Consider the following 12,191-nt stretch of genomic DNA (forward strand, 5'->3'; position numbering starts at 1 on the left):
GTGCTAAAGTCTCGTGGCATTTATAAGTACCACTCTATCATTTATATGTATGCAAACATAAAACATTTGTATCATGTAAAAACTTACCAGAATCTAATGCAACTGGTAGCAAAGGACTTTAATCCATGTTTTATCAATATATATATATATATATATATATATATATATATATATATATATATATATATATATATATATATATATATATATATAGTGTAAGCAACCAGAATAGCAAACATCTACTTGTTAGATGGTGGCATTCACGTAACTTCAAAGTTCTTCTTTAATTATCTACTTCTCCAAGTGAAAGATGGATTGAAATCAAAGTGGAATGCATTAGCTTGAAAAGGAGGGAAGTATGTAAAACCAAAGCCCCGATCTGCAAAATTGCAATCAAATTCACGTCAGATCACATCATGCCTGGGATATTATTTAGGTGGTCCCAAATCACAAGTGCTAGTCCATGTACATAACTTCTAAGAAGAGGTCCCACATCAACATAAGTAGTAAGAACATGTCTAAAACAAGCCAACATAAACATATTTGCCCCTTAAAAGACAACAAACAACCAACCGAGGCCAAGTAGCAGATATTAATTATTAAAGCACATGAAGCAAAGAAATCAGGTAACTTTCCCGATCAAGGAGCATCAACTATGAGAAACTCCCTATCCTTCTGCAGGCTATGCATGGCTTCTTTCTGCAACGTGAGCTCCACATCGATGCTCCTGCCCCCTTCCCTGCCGGGGTACAAGTACATCATCCCATCGAACTTGTTATTGGATCCACTCCTCACCTGCTCAGGGCGCCCGAATCCGAAATCCACATCATAGACTTTGAATCTCGGCGAGCTCCCGACGGCCACGCAGTTAAACCCGGCATCAGAGTAGTAGAACATCTTGGGCTTGGCCTCGTACTCCTCGAGACGCTTCCGGATGGCGCCGGTGTCGTGGGCGTCGATGACCTTCTGGATGGCGCTAGCGCCGAGCTCCGGCGGGCTGGCTAAGAGAAGGCCCGACGCCGTGACGGTGAAGATGGCCTGGATGAGGTTGCCGAAGTAGGCGTCGGGCAAGGGCGGGTCGACGCGGGAGCGGCAGTCGATGAAGACGGCGAAGACGGTGAGGTCGTCGGGCTTGAGGGCGCGGGCGCGGCAGACGGCGCGCCAGACGTGGGCGCCGAGGGACTGGAAGGTGGAGAGCGGCTTGGCGTCGGGGGGGAGGTTGGCGTTGGCGTGGGCTTTGATGCGGTCGACGGCCGTGCCGGAGAAGGAGAAGAGCTTGGCGAGGAGGGGTTTGGGGGGGCCGTTGGGGTCGGCGAGCTCGTGGTCTTGGGCGGAGGCGGGGAGGGAGAGGGGAACGCGGGTGGGGCGGGCTTTGGTGCGGTCGAGGAGGGGAGCGACGGAGATGGATGGGGCGCCGCGGCAGAGCTCCGCCCAGGAGGACATGAAGTGCCAGGTGGAGTTGCCGTCCAGGATGGCGTGGTTGAAGGCGCAGCCGATGGCCAGGCCGTCCTTGAGCTTGGTGAACTGCGTGTTCGACAAAATGACACAAGAGTGAGTAAAAAAAATATTTTAATGTAAACATATTTAGATCCGAACTCTCAGCTGCGTCCATTATTTTGTTATGTTTTGGCTGAAAAATATCCAAATAGTTAGAGAATACAGTCCAAACTAGAATCTCTTAAAAATAAGCAAATAGCTTATAGGTGTCAACCGGTTTAGTTGACCAAATCACATGATACCAATATAACACATCTTTATGATGGATATGTATAGTATTGAAAAAAAAGATTTTCTTTTCTTAATTTCTTAACTCATTTTCTTTGAGGACTACAGTTAGAAATTACTCAATTCATCAAGTAGTGCAGACATAATCAAATGGTATTTGTTACTCGTAGTATATTGGTGTACTAATCTATATGAAGATAAAATAGTGGTAAAACTAGCATATATACAAACATGCTTGCCATGGAACTAATGGTGGCCTCACCATCATCTACACCCTCAAACAAAAAAAACCTAGCATGTCTAAAAATTAGAGTTTATTCAGATGCTGAATTCAGGGAACCGTACATTTGAGTCATGCATAAGCTTCTAGCTAATTAAACTAATATGGAGATATTTCAGGACTTTCTTAGCTTGCATGCAGAGGCTATGGAAAAACTCTAACACGTAGTAATTTTGTATCCACCTCGATCAAAAAAAAAATATTAGGGGATAACCTCGAGGGCCGGTAGGCCAGAAGATGTGACACTCCCACCTAAAAAAGGGTGCATTTAAGACCACCGCATTGCTGCATAAAAGAAGGGCATCAACCCATTGGACCTAAGTCAAGGAGACTGGTGCATGCAACCATGTGAAAGCTGCAGCGGCTTAATTAAGGCTTGCTTCAGTGATTGCAGTAGGGAGTTGGTAAGTGACTGTCTACTTAGGAGAAGGCCATGCTCAGGGATTGGCTAGCCCACATCATGAGGTCCTGCCCAGGTTTGCATTTAGTTAAAATCTCCATATTCCAGAGGTAGATCTCAAAGCGAAAAGAAAAAAAGAAAAAGGAAAGGAGTGCACAAAGGATATGGTGACTCACACACGAGGCCATTGGTTTCACTGCCATTTGATGATCACTAGATTGGAGCTTGATCGAGTTTTATTAACTATTTATTCTTGGAAACATAGTCTATTTACATGCCTTAAAAGCACACTTATGTTTGTTTTGTGCATCTTTGCATTGTTTTATATGTAAGGAGTAGAAAATAAATGGTCATTGAACAAAGGATTGGAAATATATTTTTGGTCAAGAAGCCTCCGTCATCTAATAGCACTAAAAAACTTGCAAGTTCTTGCAAGGAAGGGGCTATCTTTTGCGTGAAAGAAGGATTCAACTTCCTTCATCCGAATCCACCATTCTGTCACCTACCACAGCTCTCAAAGCGCTCCGAATGTTGTCATTCCTCTACATACACATATCTCAAAGCAGCCAATGGATGATCCAATGGTGGATTAGTGTGAAGAAAAGTAAATCTTTCTTTCATGCGAAAGATACAACTCCAACCCTACAGGGAAAACTAGAAGTTTCTGCTAGCTTTCGGATGGGGTGCTATGGACATCTCGGGAGACCGTTATGTCCTCTTAAAACTGTTGGAATTGTGAAGATAAAAAAAAGAAAAAAATTACTCTCAAAAATTTGTGTTGATGGACCAACATAACCAGACCTACCAACAAAGCCTCAATGCATATACAAAATTTCCTTGTCAACTATACGATTCAAAAATTACAGAGAGACAACTAGAAGAAATTGAAAATGACCTTACAACCTCTTTGGGAATCAATAATAATGTCATTAATGAAGTGTGTGCGTATAATTTCCTTGTCAACCATACGATTCAAAAATTACAGAGAGACAACTAAAAGAAGTTGGAAATGACCTTACAACCTCTTTGAAAATCAATAATAATGCCATCTATGAAGTGTGTGCGCGCGCGCGTGTATATATATATATATGGACCTAATAAGATGTGACATTAACACTCATAATATTGCTTCTAATAGTAGGGTTCCTTTGTGTATTAATACACCAAGTCATGCTGAAAATAAAGTTACCTGAATAGCCGCTAAGTTGATATGAATAATATATTAGGTTGGTCGGACTAAGCATGCTTGATCTCTCAAATGATTGATTGTTGGACATACTTTAGGACAATGGTGGTGGACACGGGATATCTGAGTACCTCTTGGGGCCCATCTACGACGCTTCCATAATTGCATTTAATGCATGATCACTTTTACGTGGACCAATGAACTGCTCTACTTTTTTTCGTTTTTTGATGTGAATGAACTGTTTTTTTTTTTTTATAACGCATGATCACTTTTACTTGCACGCATCTAATAATGGATCTGGAATTCTTTTGTACACCATATTCAACTCCATTGGAGATTAGTTGTTACATCCATTTAGGAGGCCTAAATCGCTATATGGTCAAGCCTAGCACTCATAGTGTTTGTATATTAGGTATTTGGGCAGTCCCTTGGATAAACTAGGGGAAACTTACTAATTATGGCATACCAGGAAGTATTTACTAAGCTTATACTGTTATACATTTACTGTCAAACAATAGAAAAAATAAGAGAAGTTGGATGCACTGATATAATCATGTACTAATAAAAGTCTTCTCATGGGATACCCAACAAGCTTAATTAATTCGAACAAACCCCTCGTGTCTATATTTATGCGAATTCCCTAAAAATGATCTGATACTTGAACTAGAATTACTTCAAGATTAATTGAGCTCGGACTTAAGCTCAAACCTCAAAACTCGAATAGATGTGTATGGTTAGGCATTAGTCAAAAACACCTACAACTCCAGCCATAAGAGATTCATAAAACTTTATTTTGTAAATGATCCATCACCTACAAACAACCACCAATTGCCAAAAGGGGATCCTTAACATCTTCAAATGTAGGAAATACTTGTAACCCTCGTGACAAGTTTTCACCTACTTACATGCAATCTTGGACCTATACTTTACAAAAGAATACCGAAAATTAAACAAGAGAAGTTTTTATCTGAATTTATGGCTAAGTAAAACTTTCCTTGTACCTAAGTCCTACTAATCAAGAAAATATATACAACTCGGGCATATGTGTCGATGCAAATTTTGTCGTCCAAAGTGACACAGGTGCTGTCATGACTGTCAAAGGATATTATTTTAAAGAGAGCACCAGTTGAGACCACCTATACAGTCCTTTTTTTTTTTCATGCATCCAAATTAGAGGTGGAAATATTTTGTCATTTAATCTGTTTAACTTATTTCAACCAATTAAGAATCCAACTAGATTACCTATTTAACAAAATAGTCAAATTTGTATCTAAATTTTTGACCTATTCAATAATCATGTCGGATTCAATTTGACAAATTTTTAATCTACCATGTATTCGACCTCTTGTCCAACCCATATCTTGTCTAACCGATCTAATTGCCATCTCTAATCTAAACCCGGTTAGAAAATGATTCATTCAAGGTAACATTTTAGATAAAAATTTGTCTATATTCTCAAAATATCATTTCATGATCTCCCATTGTCCTTTTGCTTGCATCACGCAATGCTCCAAACTACCTATACTTTTTTTTTACAGCTTTTTGGAGAACGATGAGGGATTCCAACACCATATCATACCTTACATGTTCACTCCTGGACCGACATTAAACTCTTTGGGCAGACAAGTCTCCGGACAGACCAAGTCTAATGTTCACGAATTTAGAGAATATAGGAAAAAAAAAGGAATCCTAAAAAAGGATCTACGCCCTTCAAAATTGAATGGAAAGGGGTGGGTACAAAGCTACTGGTTGGATGAGCAATTTTGTTAGCTTGTTGCTGGCTCGGGTATGAATGCTGATAACTCGATGCTTTCTCGTGATATTTCTTATTATTGTGTTTCTAATTTCATTAAATTGGACAAGTATAATTCAAAAATATGAGCTTTTTAATGAATATTCTTCTAAAAATTTATATTTACGTAAATATTTTTTAAAAAAATTATATTTATTTTGGTATCCTCATGAAGCACTATTTTTACACAAATGTTCTTAATATAACGGTTTTTCTAATATCATTACTAAAAATCATATTTATTTTTAATTAAAAATAAAATAAAATTTAAAATTATTTTTTTGTCTACCATCGTGATTGCTTTATCTTTTTTTCTTCTTTTTTTTTTCATATCTATCCATTAAAAATATTTTAGTCATTTTAATTTGAAATCGTTAATTTTTTAACAGATGACATGAATACATATAAAAAATAAAAAAAATAAAATAAATATTTTATAAGAATATACATATGTAAGTTTTAATTTTAAAAGAGTATTTACGCAAAATTTGATATTTAGAGAATATTTATAAAAAAAACCTAAAAAAAAAAAAAAAAAGGTTAGAGTGTATTTCAGAATGGAAAAGGTTGGGCTTAATTAGAATCGAGGCATTTCAGGAATAAAAATAGAAAGATATTGGTTGGCGGTCACCTGCACTGCGAGGAGAGGGCGGCGGAGCCCCTCGAGGTTCATGACGCCGGTGTACGGCACCAGCTCCTGCAGCAGCCCAGCGGCCTCCCCCTCCACCAGCTCCGCCACCGCCGCCCCCTCCGCTGCTGCCTCCACCACCTCCGCTCCCGCCGGCGTCTCGCAGTCCACCACCAGCACCCCCTCCTCGTCCTGCTTCAGCCTCCCCGCCAGCGGATAAAAACACTCCAAAACTTTCCCCAGACCCTCCTTCAGCCTCCCCACGATCTCCCCAAACTCCCCACCCTTATACAACAAAAGCTTCTGGTTGTAATAGAACGTTACATAAGGGAGATCGAACGTGTTCAAAGGGCACGTTGGCTTCTCCGGCTTCTTTTCGGGAAGGACTATGGTCCTGTTGATGACCTTAACGGCCTCGGCCTTCGCCTCCTCCAGCGTCCCATTCTCTACTGCCATGGCGAGGGGTGTTCTAGGAAGAAGAGGAGCAGGATGGGAATGTTTGGGACTGTGGGAATGATGAGAAAAGGTGGTGCCGTGGGGGTAGCTATATACAGTAATGGATTTGATGAGGGTGCTGACGGTTTGGTTGGGAGGGGGCATTTATGGGCTTCATGAGCAGTTGTTCGTCGGTTTAAATGCTCCTCTTGTCCCGTGCATTCACCGCCACGGCATTGCCGCAGCAGGAGTCCTTCTAACTCCTAAAGTTCCTTTCTAACAACAAGAACGGTGGCATTTAAATCTTATGTCGAAGAATAAGTATAAAGAATCTATCTTGTTTCTTTGCTGATGCCATCTAACTCATCTTGAGATTAGTTACTGATTCTTTAGTAGAGCAAGCATGCATCTGGAAATGCCAGCAAATTAATCTAAGATAAGAACTCAAATCGACAATGGAGAAACAAAACCCAGCATGGGATGAGAAAAAGGTTACAGGTCATATTTATGACTCGGGAGTACCATGCCAGAAGGCCGGAGGCCATGTGAGCTTATCAATGACTCTGGGACCAGATTAATTCCTACGTACCAGGAACAGTAGCAGCTTCACCGATCTTATTTATTGAGTAATTCTGTAATACGTGAAGCAGAAATTAATATATATATTTCGGTAAGAAATGAAAGAAATAAACTTCAGAGAATTCCTACTGATCCGTGATCCTAGTTATGCCCGCTAAGGTTTAAGCATCCCTGAACAACTGGGTTACAGTACTAGGCAAATATTCCAAGGAGCCTTGTTTCACATTTTTCCACAGTAAAAGGCTTCTTCATCGTAGCCATGTCAAAGGGTGGTGAATGCTTAATTATTCTGTAATAATATTACAGCAATAAATAGCACCGCTGTTCTCGTATTGCACCGCTTCCTAAATTCCTAATCACCAGCATGCAAAAAAATCTGATTGAAAGGAAGGGGAGAACCGATAATCACAAAGTGCGACTTCAAAGGAAGGGGGGCCCAATGTTATCACATGACTTCTCTCAGAAAAGACCAAAGAAACCACGAGTGACTGTTTGAGAAAGGGCTAAAAGAAAAAGGCGAACTAGTTTTCCTCGGTCAGGTAATTTATTACTAGATTTTGAAATCCGCTTTATCCTTGCCAACTACATGCGGTACAGGTTAGCAGCTGTATTAATGAAATTTACCTGAAAAAACTAATTTATAAATAATATTTCTTTTATTTTTATTTTTTTACTTGGACAAATGGCTGGCACTAATCTAACATGACCATGTCCGATAAAACCAAAAAATAAAATATCATGAAAAGTCGTTGAAAAATAAAAAAAATCAGTCCACAGTACCTCACTCGAATACTCTGCTGTAAAGAAGACTATTTAGTCTGTAGCCACATTCGCCTCATAGTAAATATACCTATCAAAGAATAAAGTATCATGCCTAAGAATCGCAGACAGTACCCTCTCGTCCAATCATTTTTCAAAAAAAAAATAATCAGGACAGAATTCTACATTCTTTCTGTAAACATAAACAGATTACAGACCCACGTACTAGCTACAATCTCCATGCCAGTTATAATCAGCCATTGCCTCAATAGGATATCAGCCAATGCAGTATCGATCTCTCATCACATCGGTATTCTATCCATCCCTAATCAACCATCTCGTATTAGCTATTATCCTTTCAGCATTGATGCAGATCCCTCTTCGTATGAACTTGCTATTTGGTCAGTCTGAATATCTGCACCTAAGATCCATAAATGCGGATGCCTTAAAAGAAAAAAAAAATGAATTCTCTAATTTCACTGACATAACTGAGAAGAGGCATCTTATCAGTAATTAATGTGTAGCAGAATCTAAAAACAGGAACAGAATACATCAAAGTTGAGATGTAACAATTTGCTTTGCTGTGCGATGACCGAAATCAGATTTGCCTACACAACATTTTGTTAACAGAGTCCTAGTTTTGACCGGATCCTGTGGGAGAAAAAATGCCATCAATCTGACACTTTCAAATAATACAGCAACAGAAACTATGTATCTTCACTCAAATTGTAATATACCGCTGGCGTGGTATTAAGCTTAATACTGCAACTACATAGTAATCAAAAATTTATTGTGTAACAGTAAATAAAACACTTCACTGAAAATGTATTATGTTGCCAGTATATATTGAACGCCCCTCAATTGTTTTAAGTAGCAAAAATTTGGTTGTGTAACCGAAGATTAAGCACTTTGGAAGAAAAAAAAAGGGGTAGTCATGACTCATGACTACCCCTTGACTGTGGAAAGACAGTTTGCACTGATAATGACTGGCTACTTACAATTTGAACCTCCAGAAGTTTTATTACTTGCAACTTATAATATAGATAGAAAACTCAAAGAAGAAAAGAAAATCTTAACGGGGGCATGCATTTTTGCCTCTTTTTTATGTTGTGAATCATTGTGAACGTAGAAACAGAAATTTAGCAAGAAATGATTGAAGGTGCTAGGGACATGCAAATAGGCTAGGTATCGACCAAGGAGAAGCAAGCTTTTTTTTTGTGTGTGTGATAACAAAGAGCGAGTACATCACTACAATCTTATCATGAAACACCACCTGCCCTTATCAAAGAAGCAAGATGTCTCGGAAATCTATCAGCCCAAACCGCTTCTGAACGCTTTATACTTGCTTGATTAGCCAAGTGATCAGCTACCTGGTTACCTTCCCGCATGATATCGCGACAAGAGAAATTTAAAATAGTAGCACAAAGAGTCCAAATGTTTCAAATGTTTTGATCGAAACCACCACTGTATGTGAATCTCCCTCATAATTTTCTCATTCTGAAAATTCCTCACCGCTGTTTTGAACCCATACCAAGCTGCCATTAACTCTGCCTAAGACTCCGTTTGGCAGAGCTATTGGCAGTAGAGCTTTCGGAAGTAAAGTTTTATGAAGTAAAGCTTTTATAAAAAGCTATTTAGTATTTGGTAACTACATTTCTAAAGTATTGTAAGACTTTAATATATGTTTGGTAAACAAACTGAAAAAGTATTTTTGGTATGACAAAATAACCATACAAGATATTGTATAGTATTATACAACAGAGTATAATAAAATATAATATGTATTAATACATAAATATATAATACAATATAATATTATTGTAATATAATATAATATAATTATAGTATAATAATATCATATTATATACTATCGCATAATGATATAACATAATTTGATATTATATAACATAATATATCAATGTATTATGATATAATGTAATATAATATTATATTTATAGTATAATACACTAATAAAGGTATAAAATATTATAATTATTATCATTATATATTAATATTATTATTTTCTATTATTATTGTATTCTATCATGGGTATTTTGGTCCAAAAGAAAAAAAAATTATAACTCAAAATAGCTTTCCGATGGAGCCTAAAAGTGCTTTTCCGGAGAAGCTCCAAAATGAAGCTTCTCTCAAAAAGCTGTTTTAGCTTTCTGATAAAGCTAAAATATCTTTTCAATTTTTTTTACCAAATGCGTGTACTCCATCTAAAAGTGCTTTTGGAGGGTCAGGAAGTGTTTTCTGACCCTCCAAAAGCTCTGACGGGGCATAAAAATCAGGGCCAGCCTCTAGGGCCAGAGGAGGCCAGATGAGAGCTTTTCCCCAAGAACTAAGGCATCTCATAAATCTCATCTCATCTCATCTCTCGGGAAGTAGATGATTAGAGACAGATCCCGTCCTAAACGTTTTTTATTAGTTTTTATTCTTGTTTGGTTTGGGTTCTGAACTGTCGCGTAAGAGAAATCCAGTCCTAAATTTTATTTCCTTCAGTTTATTCGCGGAAAGCTCAGATCAAATCCGTTCGTGATTCAATGTTTTCAACCTTTTGGAAGAATTTTTTTATTAGCCCCGACCCATTGAGATATTAATTTCAGTTTCAGCATCGGCCAAAATCTTGACCGTGGTCCAAATTGGAAGGTTAAGTTCGGGATAGACCCCAAGCCGATGTCTGAGTCTGAGATGGGATTAAAGAGGCCCGACCTCCCCTAATTCGTATATAATCTAACTAGATTCAAAGTCAACCCAAATTAATCCAACACATTTGGACCAAATCTGATCTGATTTTACTTGAGTCAGCCCCAAACAACGCTAAAAACTTGGCTTCAAAATCGAACGAACTTAATTTGGCACGATCAGATGACCCAGTTCAACTTGACCTTCCACATCCTAGAACACTAGGAAACAGACACTAGAAGCCTGTCTCCGCAAATGAATACTATTTTGCTCTAAAAATTTATTGTCGATAATATCCCCTGGTCACAATTATCTTGGTATTATTATTTTTGTAAGGCCTCTAAAATAGTATACACTTCACAGTACCAAAATGATCCCTTAAATGCAGACCCACATCAAAAGAACACCGTACTCGAATGGATCGCTTCCTTTATTGCTCACCACTTCGGAAAGATTCTCTAAACTTGTCATGTACCTGTTCCCCTACCTCTGAGGTGTATACCTTCTCTGGACTCACAGGGTAGTGCTCATGCGAGATTACTGTAAGCAGCCGATGTATCAATAAAAAAAAAAAAAAGCATCTAAAAGCGTAAGTCCAAAGCAAATGCTCACCCTATCATTCCCATGTATGCACATTCTACTCCCAAAAAGAAATCAGCATGATATCATCTTATTAATTAAACCCACATTTGAAACCAAAATAAAACCATTAACACCACAACATAGACAGGCAAATTGATCAGCAATTGAGCTTGCTTATTTTCCTTTTTGTTTTCTTAAAATCTAGATAGAAGCACCTTCTATTCTAACTGGTACTCTGGACCAAGAGTGCAAATGAGCCAAGTAGCGCACAAGCTGCTCAAGCTTAACTCGGGTCCAAGCTCGACTCAACTCAATTATTACCGAGCTCGAGTCCAAGCTCACAAGCTTAGAAAAGTGTATATATATATATATAATACTTTTTTATTTATAGTATATATTATATTTTTATTTATACTATATATTATTAACTTAATATTTGAATATAATATTATGTTATGTTTTGTTTTAACCATATTTTTTTAATAATGACTAAAGCTCGAATTCGAGCTCGATCATCACTCGGTTAATATTCTAGTCAAGTTAAATGGATCTCGATTATTATTATTTTTTTGATTGAGTCGAGTTCAAGCTTAGATATTAAAGGTTTTTCAATCTTAAGTCAAGTTTCGAGTCCGAGTATTTTGAATCGAGTTGAACTCAAGGTTCTAATTATTTGACTCGGCTTGCTTGCACTACTGCTACTCTGGACCACAACTCATTATAGAACTCTTGTTCATTATCTTCTGAACACTCCCTCTCCAACTCCATGAACCCTGCCCCCCTGCAACTCAAACTTCGTTTTAACCCATACCACCATTTTGGCTCACATGAGACGCATGGGTAGAGCTCCAATTGCTCTGGTGGAACCATAAACTTTTAGCTCTCCCGTAGTCTTAAATTTCTCAGTATTGTTCTGATTTACTTCAAATGGTACGAAAAAAATTGGTTTCTAGCTTGTCTTGGACAATAGAGGCAGGCGGGCTCAAGCCCAGCGCTTGTCTTCAAAACTTGGGCCTAACTTCCTAGAGCAATAATTAGGTAGTTGCGTAACGATTAAAGAACCAACTAGCCTAAGCATCTTGTAGAATTAGCCAAATGTCCATAACAAACCTCAGAATATTTGTACCAAATCGTATA

General features: G+C 38.1%; 1 protein-coding gene across 1 annotated transcript; it reads right to left on the minus strand.

Moving 5' to 3' along the window:
- Positions 1-398: 398 nt before the first annotated feature.
- PEL3 (HXXXD-type acyl-transferase family protein) lies at positions 399-6,557 on the minus strand. The gene is made up of 2 exons (XM_008789207.6): positions 6,015-6,557; positions 399-1,524 (listed from the first exon to the last, which is right to left on the minus strand). The coding sequence occupies exons 1-2, from the start codon at positions 6,465-6,467 to the stop codon at positions 640-642; spliced, it is 1,338 nt and encodes a 445-aa protein (XP_008787429.4). The 5' UTR covers positions 6,468-6,557; the 3' UTR covers positions 399-639.
- Positions 6,558-12,191: the final 5,634 nt, after the last annotated feature.

This window comes from Phoenix dactylifera, chromosome 16 (assembly GCF_051530095.1).
Source record: "Phoenix dactylifera cultivar Ajwa chromosome 16, Ajwa_hap1_PhDact_Kaust_v1.1, whole genome shotgun sequence".
Classification (NCBI taxonomy): domain Eukaryota; kingdom Viridiplantae; phylum Streptophyta; class Magnoliopsida; order Arecales; family Arecaceae; genus Phoenix; species Phoenix dactylifera.

Coding starts and splice junctions, on each gene's coding strand:
- PEL3 (XM_008789207.6), bottom strand. CDS start 6,467: ATGGCAGTAGAGAATGGGACGCTGGAGGAGGCGAAGGCCGAGGCCGTT. Junction 1,525..6,014: donor GCCCTCTCCTCGCAGTGCAG/GTGACCGCCAAC, acceptor TCGAACACGCAG/TTCACCAAGCTCAAGGACGG.